This window comes from Manis javanica, chromosome 1 (genome assembly GCF_040802235.1).
Source record: "Manis javanica isolate MJ-LG chromosome 1, MJ_LKY, whole genome shotgun sequence".
In the NCBI taxonomy this organism is placed as follows: Eukaryota; Metazoa; Chordata; class Mammalia; order Pholidota; family Manidae; genus Manis; species Manis javanica.
In genome coordinates this window covers 184,599,045-184,613,678 of record NC_133156.1, presented here as the reverse complement: position 1 = coordinate 184,613,678, position 14,634 = coordinate 184,599,045, and the positions used below count along the sequence as shown (strand labels likewise).

Sequence of the window (14,634 nt, the reverse complement as noted above, 5' to 3'; positions counted from 1 at the left end):
TAGTCCTGGGTTTCTTTTAACACCGCAAGGAAAACTGCTCCATTTGCAGGGTGAGGAAGCATGAAAGGTGCTGCTAAAGCAATTTGATTTTACCTTCCCTGCCCAAATTCATGGATTTAGAAAAGGTTATCTATAAGGCTCAAGGTTTTGAGATTGTACATAAAAGCTACAAACTCAATAAAAAGTTTTTCTAACAAATGCTGCTCATGATAGACTCCAGTCTGGCGACCTCAGCTGATATTTTACCTGCTGGCCTTAAATTTGTGAGTATACTGATCCCTAACGGATAAGAATGTTCACTGAGGCACAAACATTTGCATTCGTACTTCCTCATCCTAAGTTATGCCTGTCCCTTCTTCTGTGCCTTTGATCACATTTCACTTTTCTTCTGGAATGTCCTCTCCTTCTCTCCATCTACCCTTTCACCATGGCTGCCAGGCCTGCCAACTGCTGCCTGGACCCGCCCCAGAATGCCTCACTGAGCTTGGCAAGCTTCCTGAACTCTCTCTGCTCCAAGCTCAAACACTGTGATTGGTCACATCATTTAGAGGTTTAACTGTGCATAGCTTGTGTAGCTCTTAATCATAGTCACCATTGGTAAGCATCTGTGTCTATGAGGTGCCACTCAAGTTATAGGCATGCCTTCCACCTTTCTGAGTTCATAGTCTAAATAAGTAGCTACATTAAAGGCAAGTAGACAAGTTCCTGTATCTAATGGAACAAAAAATGAAATTAGTCTTTCTCTTCCAGGGTCATAATATTCAAACATTATACTAAGTAACTTTCTCTGTAATTGTATTTCAACAGCCCCCTCTCAGGAACTAAGCCATTCTGGGTACTAACAAGCTACATCTTGTCTGCATTATTCTCTAAAAACTGGTTTTGATTAACAAGCTCTATGTATTTTATGGAGAGAAAGCAAAGTGTTGAATGAATCCAAGATTTATTTCCCACCTTCACTGTTATGAGTGACCCAAACTGTCTCCACTGGGTCTGGGTGACAAGAAGACCAATGAGATTCTGGAAAACCTTGCTATAGAGTATCCTTCCATGATAGTGACCTCAAAACTTGAGTCCTTAGGAGTTGGGTATTGATCTATCAGTCTTGCCCTTCATTGAATGCTAATGATGGCTTGTGTAAGTCCCAGTATTATTCATATAAGGAATAAAGTAATAAGATTTATAGCAAACTAGAATTTACACATGCAGATGATTGCTGCCCCTTCAAAATATTTACCCTGGAAAGACATAGACTTTCCCCAACAACCCTGTCACAATTCCAGCCATCTTCTGCACTCCTGCAGTTGCCGTAACTCTGAAGGCACAGTGTTTTAATATCCCCAAAGGGGAATAGGGACACATCATCATTGTTTGATAGCGAGACAATGCTAAGAGTTGTGGAAACCAGGTCTGGTGAAGGGTAGGGCATCAAGCTGGGAGCCTCCTTGGTGAAAAGCAAAGCATGACAGAGAAGATACAAGATTTTCTTTTTGTTGCCTATAAATTGGTTTCAGAAACCATTGGTGTTTCAGAATTGCTTTGAGCAGTGGCTGTGTCACTGGCGAGTCTCCAGTGCCCAAAGCCAGTAGTTTGGAAGGAATTAGATTCATCTGAATGTGGGAGTTCTGCTGCGTCCACTACATGAACAGGCTTACTACTTGATAGCCATGCTTTTTAAAGAGTTGCACAAGAGCTTAGGTAATTCTCACCTGATATTTTTTTCTATACTGCCTTCTTCACGCATTAAGGAATCCAGTATCTTCAGTGTCTATCAATTTTATTGCCATTTCTAGCCCAGATTAACTCTGAGGGAGCAGGAATGAATCATAATGTTTGATTATGCTTTACCCTCATTAATGTTTGATCAACTTTAATGAGGGCTATTAAACTGACCATTGGAAAACCCCCTTGGGTCTCCATGTCCTTGACACTGGGGTAGCAATCTGAGGACCTGTGGTTTCCTAAATATGTAACCTGGGACCACCCACTAAAAACCCCATAGTTCTAGCCACCATTAATATGAGATTGTTCACAGGAATCATATTCATCTCCTTGGGCCAAACCTGAGCACATCACTAGGAACATGGCTTAGCATAGAAACAAGGGGAGAATAGAAAAGGAAGTCACATTTGTTGGAGGATGGCCATGTGCCAGGATCTTCACATACCTTATTTCATCTAAGTATTGAATCAATCTTGGGAAATAGGAATGATTCCAATTTCATACATGTGTAAGAAAAGGACGGTTAAGAAAGAGTAGGGCACATAACCAAAGTCTGTGTGTTAAGAAGCAGAAGAATTAGGGTTTAAGTCATCTGTTCCTGGTTCCAAAGCCCAAGCTTTTTGCAGTGAGGTTGGTGAACCATTCCCAGCAATGGGGCCATGGAGGGGAGGGGAGCAGTATATATTGGGTGACATTAGCTCCAGTACCATTTATGCCACCCACTAGCTGTGGAAGGCATTAGGCTATTAAATTTGCACTTCCCTCAATCTAATGAAAACCTGAGTGACAAATCTTTTTAATGTCTAAAACACTGTACTGTATAGAGATGAGTAAAGTCAGGTATATGTCTGATAGGGGCTTGGAGTTCAGTGAGAGGGACAAGCACACAATGGTAAAATTTCTGTATTATACACTAGGTGCTAAGATAAGGATATAAAACAAGGGCACAAACTCAGAGGTCAGTGGTAGTATTGACCTGTCTGTGTTCCCCACTCAACTACAAGGTCTGTGACTGCACAGACCATGTCCATTTCTTATGCCCGTGCTTGTAGAGGGCCTTGCACATAGTAGGCGTTCAGTAAATAGATAAGGTATGAATGATTCGGGTGATGCCTGAGCCAAGACTCAAAAGATGAAAAACAGTTACCCAAGCAATGAAAGGAAGAAAGGGTGCTTCAGAGAGAATGTGAGAGAACAGGGACCCACATGCAGTTTAGTTTTGTCCAAGCACAAAGCATAAGGAGGAAGATGGTTAGCAAGGAGGTTCGAGGCCTAGTTGTGAAAGGCCCTGAGTTAAAGACTCCTGTACTGAGGGACTCATAAGTGGATTCTGGGTTTGATGGATCCCCTGAAGTTGGAATCAAAATTTGTGAGCTTGTGTATAAATGTGAATAGGTACTTTTCCAAGGAAAGGGAACATATTATTTTCATCAGATTCTCAAATGTTAAGAAGTCTTGCAGACAATGAAGAGCTGTTGAGTTCATGGATGGCCAATGCTATCAGAATAACATTTTATACAGAAGACTCTAGATGCAGTTGCAGAGGATGGAATTTGGGGTAGCAAGAGTGGTGGTGGAGAAGCCAGTGAAGAGATAACTACAGCTGCCCAAGAAAGAAAGAAGCTCCTACATCTAACCAATGGTCCTGGAGGTGGAGTAGTTGGCAGCTGAGTCAGGAAGTATCTAGGTGGTCAGAGGAGCCGGTGTACCAATGGGAAGGTGAGACATCAGGGAGCGGAGAGAGGGGGCAATGAAAACTGAGACTGACTTCCAAATTTCCAACTTGGGTTGGCAAGCAGTACCATTGAGGGAGGAGGACAAACAGCTCAGCTTTAACTGAGGCATCAATAGAATCTACCAGGCAGTTGAATGACCCTGACTATGACCCTTAATCATGAGGAGAAATCTAGGCTAGAGATAAGGATTTAAGTCATCAATGTCCAGATGAGAGTTTAAAGTATGCAACCCATGGAGAGCATTAGAAAGGGAAACAGTGATGGCCCCAGCAAGAGTGTATCTATGGGCCACACAACAGGTCAGTGTCCTGCATGCTGCTGAATTGTACACTTAAAAATGGTTAAAATGGCTAATCTTATGTGTGTACGTGTGTATGTATGTATGTATATATAAATATACATATATCTTTACTGTAATTTTTTTAAGTGGTAAAAAATACTTCAGGCAAAATTTAAAGTATATAGCTTTCTTAAAAAAAAAAGTGGATCCAAGGGCATGCCAGCATTTCGGGGACTGCATATAAGGAGAAACTCGTGCCGAAGGTAGATAGGGAATAATCAGAAATAGGATGAGGGAGGCTCAGAAGAGTGCTGTCACAGATGCTAGGAGAACTGACTTCCAATAAAATGCAGGGCAGGGTGGGTAGAGAAGTGAGATAATCACTAAGGTTGCTTCCAGAAATAACAGTCAGAATATATAAGCTATGGGAGAGAGAGGGAAGTTTGTTCTCTGGGCTCACCCATCCAGAACTTCTCAGCAGCAATAAAATGACTTAAATTTCATCTTTCAAAATACAACTTGCCCATGCTCTGCCAGCTTTGTCTGGGCAGGAAACAGAGCTCAGACCAGCTGCTGAGGATGGTACTAAATTCCACTTGAGAGCCCTGGAATGTGACACCTCCCAAGCGCCAGCCTCTGCCCTGGGAGGGAGGAAAGCAGCTTGGAGAGGAAGGGTGTGGGGGTGAGGGCTCAGGGTGCAGAGCCCTCGAGCCTCCACAGGGTCTCCCATCTGAGCAGGACAAATCAACATGCTCTAGTCCCTTCTGCCTCTGTGCTGTTCCCTCTCATGAGATGGCCTCTCAGTATTTAGAACAAGCAGGTTGCTCCTAGACCCTGGGCAGAAAGGACTCTTCCTTGAGGGCTTTCTCACAGTGCTTCAAAGGTGACCTCACTCAATACAGAGGTGGAGGGAGGGATGAAGAGGGACCATTTGTGTAGCCTCATGCTATAGCAAATCCGCCTCGTGGTGTCCTGGAGTGCCCCGTGGCAGCATCAGTTACCACCTAAATCCAGGGAAATAGCATTGCCAGCTTTTAAGAAGCTCTAATGGATCATTGGCTATTTTCCTGTTGCATTTTTGGCAGAGTTGGGCTAATAACCCTTCAATGTGGCAAAATACACCTGCTAATTCATTCTTTTCTGGTAAATGTTCAAAAGATAGCCTAGTCTAACCATGTGAAAGAATCTGAGTGTCTTCAGAAAATCAGTGTTAATACTCAGAATCTGCAAACCTAGCAGAGATCATCAGTACAGCAAACCCACCACCCGCCAGTGAGGGCTCTCACACCCTTCTGTTAATAACCCACATGCACTCTTGTCCAAAAGTAATCATTACAGTTACCAGGGCCCATCCTAGGATAAGCTGAGGAAGGAGAAATTGGAGGGGTCCCTGCAGTGGGAGCAGTGAAGCAGGTGAACAAACAGAAATGAGACCTCCAAAACTGATATATGAAAACCTCAGTGTATTATTGTGGGATGAAGATTATGGCTGAGTCGCAGCAGCCAGTGGGCTGGAAGCTGAAGCCCAGAATTGAATACATTTAGCAGCCTCGTCACAGAAATGAGGCCTGTCTGGGGAAGACTTACAGCCAGGGGTGGGGTTACCTCAAAGCTGGCCAAGTCAGGGATCCTCACTTGAAGGGGGCCCTTCTAGCCCTTCTAAGGCCCTGGGGGAGACCCTTATAATTCTGCATTTGTATTTTTATGTTCTTTTTCTTATGCCCCCCAAAACTGTACAAGCATCAGGCACCTCACCCCCTTCCACTAAACCAGCTTAAACAGAGCAGTAGATAACCCCGCTCCCCATGGGTGGCTTGCTCAGGGGAGAAAGGGGAGACCAGATGCCATCATGCCCGGTGTGCTCTGGCCTTAACTACCTGGAGCTGCATGCACAGGATGCCCTCAACATGGGCTGATATGCAGGAGTGGGGAAGAGCTCATGCCTTAACTGAGACAGTTATCCAGACCGAGCTGAACACACTTCCTTGGTCACACAGTGACCCAGGCCTGGGAAACACATCATCCCAGCCCAAACCCAGCTTGGAGATGGAGGATTTCACAAAGTTCCTTTACACTGAGCTTCCCCCGGGCTCCCAATAATTCTTCTTGGTGGTGTCCTCCTCCCTCTACCACAGCAACCCACAGAATAAGCAGAAAGGAGCCCCAGTGTTTGATGCTCTATTGTCCAGAGGCCTGCCTCGCACCTGTCACACTCCTGGTGACTCGAACAAGATCTCTCACCCCCATGCCCAGCATCCGAAATGCAAAGTTACCTAGAAACCTACCAATTAAGAGATGTTTGCATTATTCAAATTTCCAAATCTGTACCCGAGAAAACAGTGCCTCCTTGTCTTAAAAGAGATGCCCTCACTTGTTGAGCTGGGAAAAGAAGGAATTAAACCCTGACGCAGAGATTTGGCCTTGCAAGCCAGGCAGCCTCTGGGGAATGTTCTCCTGACAACAAATGCCCAGAGGGAAGGAGCTGGGCTGGGCGCATCCTGCCCTCGTGTTTAATGTGCTTTGTCCTCAGGCTCAACAGCAGGCCTCTGTGGGAGCCTAGTACTCTTCCAAATTTGATAGGGGTAAAAAGCCATAAAATTATTCATTGAAGAAAACGGATGATCTCCCCCAAGCACCCCCGCTGGAAGAGGCACTACCTTAAGCTGCTTGCTTTACCCCAAGCCTCCTTTCAGCTCTAACCACACACACCCGAGCCCCCCACCTCCTACCAAAATTTTTTAAATTAAAGGGCCACGCTGATTTTTTAAACTTTGTTTTTATTTTTTAAGTAAAATAAGAATTTAATTAGTATTGATAGGGTCTTAGGAAAATAAGAATGGTAGGAATCAACCTTTGGCTATTCATCTGCTGCTTTTTTTCCCTCTGAAATCTCTTTGGAAGGTTTCGGGAAAATTATTTGCAGGGGCTGCCCAGGACGGGAGGGTGTCAGAGACAGAGTTTCCCGGGCAAGTCAGCTTCTTGTACTTTGTGTCATAAAATCACACCTGTGCAGGTGCCCACTTTAGGCTCCCCTCCCAGTGAGGACTCTCAGAGAGAGAGCCTGGAGTTTCCAGGCTTGAAAGCTGACTCGTCCTGAACGTTCAAGTTCTCAGAAGCCACCTCACCTGCTGCCAGCTAGCCATCCAAGACAGGGCCTGGGTAGGGACTGTTCCAGGTAGGCTGACCTAAGTGGCCCCACGCAGCCCCAGGGGGGTGACCATGTGGGCCTGGGGTCTCTCCAGTCCTGGTCACCCTTTGCCCTGGTAAAAGGGGACGGCAGAGGCCAAGCCCACACATCTACCTGTCCTTCATCAGGCTGAGAGCAACAGTCAGCCCGTGACCCTCCTGGGCTTTTTGCTTTTGAGAGCAGGTGGCAGCTAGCACAGGGTATGGGAACAGACAGTGAGCTGGGACACAGGTAGGGAACCAGAGCTCAAGGATCCAAGGAAGTTTGCCCCAGTGCAGGAGAATGGAGCCGCACTGTGAGCTCTGGAACATTCCACATGCTTCTTGGCCAATGGCAGAGCCTGCTCCTTAGCACCCAAGGGGATTCTTCATCTTGAGACTTAGTGAATATACAAAGGGACTCATTTAGAATAACTGAACTAATTTCATGAATAAAGCAAACACCACGTACTTAACAGTGCAGATGTGTGTTTCCGCAGATTACATGGAGCCATCCTGTGTGAACTGTCAATCCCCCTTCACAAGCTTGTCAAGTGAAACTCCAAGCCAAGACCATAAGGGGAAGGCAGGCTTTGCTGTGGTCCCTTCCCTCCCTGACTTCATTCTGGAGGACCCCACCACACTGGGTGAACTAACTTCCATTAGAGGGCTTGCAGCAGTTGAATTCAGTCTCAGTTGCTCATGCAACTGCTTAAAGTTTAGTCGTTAACATACAGATATTTCTTAAGTAACTTTTTGCAAATCTGACATTATAATGTAATGGTTAAGTGGGAGTTGCATAGGTTCTAAAATCAGACTATGAAGGTTCAACTTCCAACTTAGCAACATTAAAATTGTGGGCATACAAATATGTCCACAAGCCTTGGGTGAGTTATATACCTTTGCTGAGTCTCCAGTTTCTTTACCCACAAAGAGGAGCTAACAGTTCCTACCGGAGTATTTTAACAAGGTCATTGAATGGAGATGAGGCATATACAGGGTTTTGCATAGGGCCAGGAATGTAGATGCTACACAGCAAGGGTCTGCTGTTAGTGAAATTAGTTCTGAAGGCATCCATAAAGATGCAGTGACCCTGAAAACGTCATCCTAAAAACACTAGGCAGCATCGCCGCAGTCCTCTACCTCGGCCTCTGACCTCCAATCATTCCCTGCTCAGGTCCACACTCTACAGCATTGAAAGCATTTGCTTCCCGAGAAACAAACCCAACCACGGTGTCCCCGGGTCACGCTGGGCTGGACTTGCCCAGCGTTCACTGCGGATTCCCCACCTCCCTTCCACCCCCACTCCTTGCACTTGGTGCTCACCTTTCTGTGCAGGAATACCAGCCTTTCCTTCACCTTGCTGGTTGAGAACTTGGTGTCAACTCCTCTGTGAAGAGCAGGTTCCCAGGCACTCAGCTCTCAGCACTTGCTAAGAGCAGTAACAGCCAGCTGATTAAACCCAGGACCTCTGCAACCAAACAGACATGGTTAAAATTCTGATTCCTTCCTGTGGCCTTGGGCAAGTTTCTTCACCTGTCCTTGCCTCAGTACTTTAATCTATAAGATGGGAAAAATAATAAATTGAATTCAGCAGGTTGTTCATGAGGATTAAATGAACTAACATATGGGAAGCATTTAGGACAAGGAAAGAACAGTCCCTGGCACATAGTAAGTGCTCAGTACCTACTAGCTGTACTAATAACAATTCATATATTATCACCATTATTATTCCACCAGAATGTAAGGTCTTTAAGAGTAGAGACTGTTTTGTTCACTGCCTGGCATGTGAAAGGTGCTGAGTATATAGCTGCTGATTAACACACAGCCCCTTGCATGTGGTTAATTGTCTACACATCTCCCTCAGCAGACCAGGAGCACCTGGATTCTAATTAATCCTGTATCCCTGAGGATACAATGGGCAAATGGGTATTTTGCTTAATGGGCAAAGAACAGATCCTCAAAAAATATTTGCTGAATGAATGCATGAATCAGCCTCTGAGGTTGCATGTATTTGTTCTATCCTAGTAAAACATTTGCTGCCAGTGCAAGTTTATCATAAATTCATGCCCTTGGCTGGATGGTGACTCTTTTGCACATGGGTGTATGTGTAACAGCTGCTGGAAGGTCCTGAAACTAGGCAGTGCATGTGGGGACTCCCTTGGAGGCTGTCTCCAGAGCAGGAAGAAGTTGCTCCAGGAGCTCCTGCTCCTGTGTGTCCATCCCTCACCCTGCACCTGGCCCCTCCTGGGTCCCACAGCTGTCCCCCTCCACTACAGCCAGGAAGAACTGTGGCTTGTAGGGGACAGACCAAGCCTGGCTGGAGAAAGGCCAGACGTAGCTTTGTCCAAATCCAGGAGTTCTCCCAGGACAGAAGCCTCTCTCCTTGGTGGGCCGGGTCCTTCTCCCTCCCCTCTTCACAGAACATCTCCTTCTTCCAGGGGGCCTACGAGCATTTCCCCACAATATATCTGCCTTTCTGCTTCAGTTCCTCTAACTAAAGTGAAAAATAAAATCAGGAGAGGGAAGAATGAGTATAATGTGAATAAATTCAGTCTGTAGTCTTTACTAAATTATAACTTAGTAGTAAAAGACTGCTGTTTTATGAGCCCCTCAGTAACCAAAACCACTTATTATTCCAAGTGCAAACAGATTTATGATCTGAATCGCCCACCATGTCTGTTGTCATTGGAAATAGAGGGAGGGTGAGTTACATATAGCTCAGTGTTTGACACGATAGCTTTCATCCCAATCGCCTGACCACGTCTGCTTACATCTCATAGCATTTTATCCTCCCATGAGTGCAGTGAAGCAGGTGAGGTTTAGTATCCCCATCTTATGGCTGAGGAATGTAGAGACTGAGAGATTAGGAGGGTTGTGCTTGACTAACAGTAAGTTTGGGAAGTGCATGAGATTCCCACGTGCCATCACTGCAAGCCTCAGCCTCTGCCTCAGCTCGTGCATATATGCTGTGGGTCCAGAAGCTGCAGCCCCTCTACCATGGCCCTGTGCATCCTCCAGCCCCCGGGCTCTCTTCCCACCCACTGCCCAGCCCTGCACCTGCACTTGAGGCTGCAGCTCCCTCGGGGGCAATCTGGCATTCCCAGGCCTTGGCTTAGTTGGGGCCAGAGTGTTTAGTTCCCTGGCTTTTTAGTCAAAGACATTCCAGGGAAGAAAAGCTGCCTTTAAACAGCTTCCAGTAGCCCCTGTTGAGCCCTCAGAGTGGGAGTGAGTCAAATCCCAGCTCTGCTATTCACCTGCTGTTACCCTGAACAGCCCACCAAACTTCCTCCTCTGTAAATTGGGGCAGGGGTCAGCTTTGAGAATCCAATCATACTGTAAACAGTCTCCCCAGAAAACACTTGCACTAAAGAACCATGAGTGTCATTTCAGGGGGCTTCCATCCACTTGAGCCCATCTGTGGACCCCAGAGGACCACTGACCCTGGGTAAGAACCCCTGGGGCAGGTGAGCTCTGACACCAAAGGTGGGCGGGCCCCACATACACATTTTTAAGGAACCACTTCAGTCATTTATATTCTTACTCTGAAATGTTTAAGAAAAGAAAATACAGATTTTTTAAAGAAAATATTACCATAAACCCACTACCAGCAAAACCACTATTAATATTTTAGTAAATATTCCTTAGGCTTTCTCTCACACTCTTGACATATATATAAAAATCCACTTGTATCAGGAGTGTTTTCTCGTGCCATTTAAATATTATTTGAAAACACAATGTCTACATAGTAACTGATTGCATGTTAATTCTACAGCATACTTTTAGCCATTCCTAATTGTGTCTAGATTGTTTTCCTTTATCATCATCATCATCTTCTTCGTCATCTGTGCAAACATACCTGATTATTTCCTTGGGTATAAGGTTTGACAGCCTTACTCAGAAGGAGCACACCATGAGAAGTGATTCCTATGGCAGGTCGCCCTCACCGCCCACAAAAGCTGTCCCCTTTGCACTCCAGTAGCTGGGAGGGACGGGGAGAGAGGGGGGGAAGGAGGGGAAGCGAGGAGACTTCAATCTGCTTCCTTGAACCAGCAGCCCTAGGATACTGGCACCAAGTGGGGTTCCTGTTTGCTAGGAGTTAACAGCCATCCCAGACTGCAGTAAGCCTGTCTGTTTTCAGGACTAGCCCTGGCACGTTTTGAAATGGGTACAATTTGTCTTGGGTACCTGCCTCCCCCGCCCCCCTCCCCCGCCCAAATATAAGCCCCTTGATCTAACAGCAGCATTGACTCAGCCACCACACCCCTCGCCTCCGGGTCGCAGCAGCTGCTCCACCCTCCATTCCCTGGAATCCATCTGCCCTTTCCTCCTATCAGCGGGCTCTAGGTTTTGCCTCCTGGCTAGGTTGCACCTCTGTGAGCGCATTCAAGGGAGCAGACTGAATCCTAAGTAGCCTGTCCTGAGTTCAGCCCAGGCGGGGTGTTGGGGCAGGAACAGCAGCCCCAGGGAGTGGGAGGCAGTCACCAGGGGGAGGGCGATGGTCCTGAGGCAGGGGACAGTGGTGGCCGCCTCAGTGCCCAGCTGCTTGGGCGGCTGCCTGCTCTGCCCCTGGCAGGGCTGGTACTTCAGAATGTTGCTCAAATTGAAAAGCAGGGCCTTCTGATAAGAGGGATCCATTTTTCTCATGAGAATTGCCTGCATGGAGTGTTACCCAGACTACTGGGCAGAGTTTGAACCGTTTGTTCTTCTCTGGCCCTTGAATCTGCACACTGGATGGGCGTGTGGGGAGGGAGAGACCAGCAGTGTGGCCGGCCCCTGCTGACCGCCCTCTCTCTTGGCCCCGCAGTCCGACGGCTCCATCCTGGCACTCGCCCTGCTGATCCTGTTCCTGCTCCTGGCCCTGGCCCTCCTCTGGTGGTTCTGGCCGCTCTGCTGCACCGTGGTAAGTGTGTCAGGCTCCTTCCGCCTTACCTCAGGCCTCTGCCACTCAAAGCAAAGGGTGACGACACAAGGTTAACAGGACCATGAGTAGGAAAGGGCGACAAAAAAACTGTAAAGATCGAGGACAAATCTTGCATTGTTTATATAATTTATATAAAGTTAGCATAGACTAATATGATCAATGGGACCTTGAGTCACCAGGAGCCAGTATTGGTTAGAGGATGAGGCTACCAGTGGGCACACCCTTCAGGTAGGCAGCTGAGGTGGCCACTTCAGCTCCAGTGCTTTGGGAAGGAACCACAGAGTACTGCAAATGACAGGTGTCGTTTGACATGTAATACGTACACATGCATGGTACTCACACTCACATTCTTCCAAGCCCACCCTGGTCTTAGCAACTAGTCTGTCCACCTGAGATAATGCCTTGGGCCTCTTTATTTGTAATAATAAAGAGTAGCACCTGCCTTTATTTCATTACTTTTAGCTTACATTTAGAGATTACACCTACTGTGTGCCTGGCATTGGTCTAATCACTTTTGCCACAAGATCAATAAGAACCTGTCACCTCCCCATCATTGTCATCTAGAGCCACCACATAGCTCCAGCCAATGGCTCCCCAAATGGCTTAGGGCCTCAAATAACCTGCCATCACCTGCCATGCCCAAATGATACATGTATGTTTATCAACTTCTATTCCCTGACCCCTAGGCTAGGAACAGCCCAAACAAAGTAGTATCCAAGTGAAGGAAAAACATTAGCTCTCACATGTCTGGTTCCAGCATGTGCCTGCCTAGATGCAAAATCAGAGTATGCGCTGTGAAGGCCAGGTGAGTTTGCCGTGAGCATTGCTCTGCTGCCAGGGCAGCTTCCCTTCCCTGTATCTTAGTTCTCCATGGAGAATCTAGCAGGGGAAAATAGAAGGGGAGCCTCTCCAGGCAAGAACTTGTCTTCACTTCACCTCTGAAATCCTAGTGCTGAGCACACAGTGCAAGGGGACTCACATCTGTGTGTAGGGCTGAGCTGAACAAAGATCAAAGACTCATAATGTCATACTTGAAAAGAAGGGGAGATGGTTCAAATGTTATCTCAGAGAGGTGGGAAACAGAAGAAATAAGAGACTCAGCCAGGATGTGGACCCATATGGCAGGGACTTCTAGAAAGAGGTTCTTGCACCACCAGAAGCCCCAAGGTGTTCAGGGAAAGAGATGACCTACAGCAGACAAGAATGTGTGTGGGAGGGACCCAGGACAGGTGCAAGTCTCAGACTGGACTCACTTCACCAAGATTTTAACCAGATTCTTCCATGGCAGCCCTCAGACCTGAATGTTGCTTTAAATACTTAAAGCTGCACAACCATTTTTATTTTGAGAGTAAAAAAAAAAACACCATGAGTCATATATAATGCTTTCTATGGTGACTCAAAAACAAGCATATTTTCAAGTCTGGAATTCTGAAAAATTAAGGACAAAAACCCATGCAGCAGGCTCCTAAAGAAGGGGCTGGCAAAGGGTTGGGGAGGAGGAGGTACAGCAGACAGTGGACACCAGGCCTTCTATTGTAATAGGCACCACCCTCAGTCATCTACTCCCTTTGATTATTAAATACAGTTACCTCCAGTTTGGGACAGCTAGGAGCAATAGAACAGCCAGGCAGTGTTCCATCACTTAGTAGCTGTGTGATCCTGGGCAAGTTACTTAAACTCTCTGTGCCCCAGTTTCCTCATTTATATGATGAGAACAATAACAACACTGACCCCATGGGTACATGGTAAAAGATTAAAGGTGTTTAATATATACTGCTTAGAATATAACAAGTGCTATATATTATTATTTTTATTATTATTTAAAATATGCATTACAATAGGAATATATTACTGTACTATATGGCATTCATTTTATATTGGTAGGAAATGTCTCTTCTAGTGAGATATAATTGATATATAATGTGTATAAGTTTAAGGTACATAATGATTTGGTACATATATGTATTACAAAATGTTACCATAAAAAAATAAATAAGTTTAGTGAACACCCATGACCTCACATAGTGAAGCAAATTTTTTCTTTGGGATGAGACCTTTTAAGATTTACTCTCTTAACAAGTTTCAAATATACAATACAGTATTAACTATAGTCACCAGGCTGTACATTACATCCCCGGGACTATTTATCTTATTACTAGAAGTTTGTATCTTTTGACCCCCTTTACCCAATTCCCCCACCTCCTTCCCCTCACCCCAACTCTGACAACCACAGATCTGATTTCTGTTTCTATGAGTTTGGTTTTTTTAGACTCCACATATAAGTGAGACCATACAGTATTTGTCTTTCTCTGATTTATATCACCTTAGCATAATGCTCTCAAGGTCCATTCCATCTTGTCACAAATGACAGGATTTCCTTTTTATGGCTGAGTAGTATTCCACTGCATTTACATATGCCACATTTTCTTTATATATTGAACCATCAATGGACACATAGGTTGTTCCCATGTCTCGGCTATTGTAAATAATATTACAGTGAACATGGGGCACAGATACTTCCAGGATAGTGATTTCCTTTCCTTTAGATACATACCCAGAAGTGGGATTGCTGGTGTGGGATTGTAGGGTATTTCCATTTTTAGTTTTTTGAAGAACCTCCATGCTGTTTCCCATACTGACTATAGCAACTTATATTTCTACCAAGAGTGCATTAAGGGTTCCCTTGCTTCCACATCCCCTCCAGCATTTATCTCTTATCTTTTTGATGATAGCCCTTCTAACAGGCATGAGGTAATACCTCGTTGTGGTTTTAATATGCAGGGAAATGTCTCTTAATACCTTTCATT

At 45.6% G+C, this 14,634-nt stretch overlaps 1 protein-coding gene across 3 annotated transcripts in view; it reads left to right on the top strand.

Annotated features, from left to right (window-relative positions):
• Positions 1–14,634, top strand: part of ANTXR1 (ANTXR cell adhesion molecule 1) — a 226,771-nt gene that overhangs the window by 129,294 nt on the left and 82,843 nt on the right. For all 3 annotated transcript variants that reach the window (XR_012120811.1, XM_037022145.2, XM_073212205.1), the window contains exon 13: positions 11,711–11,806. Coding sequence is in view for 2 of the 3 variants with exons in the window: in XM_037022145.2 (XP_036878040.1) it covers positions 11,711–11,806 (96 nt within the window). In the remaining variant the exon portion in view is untranslated. The remainder of the gene's footprint in view (positions 1–11,710; positions 11,807–14,634) is intronic.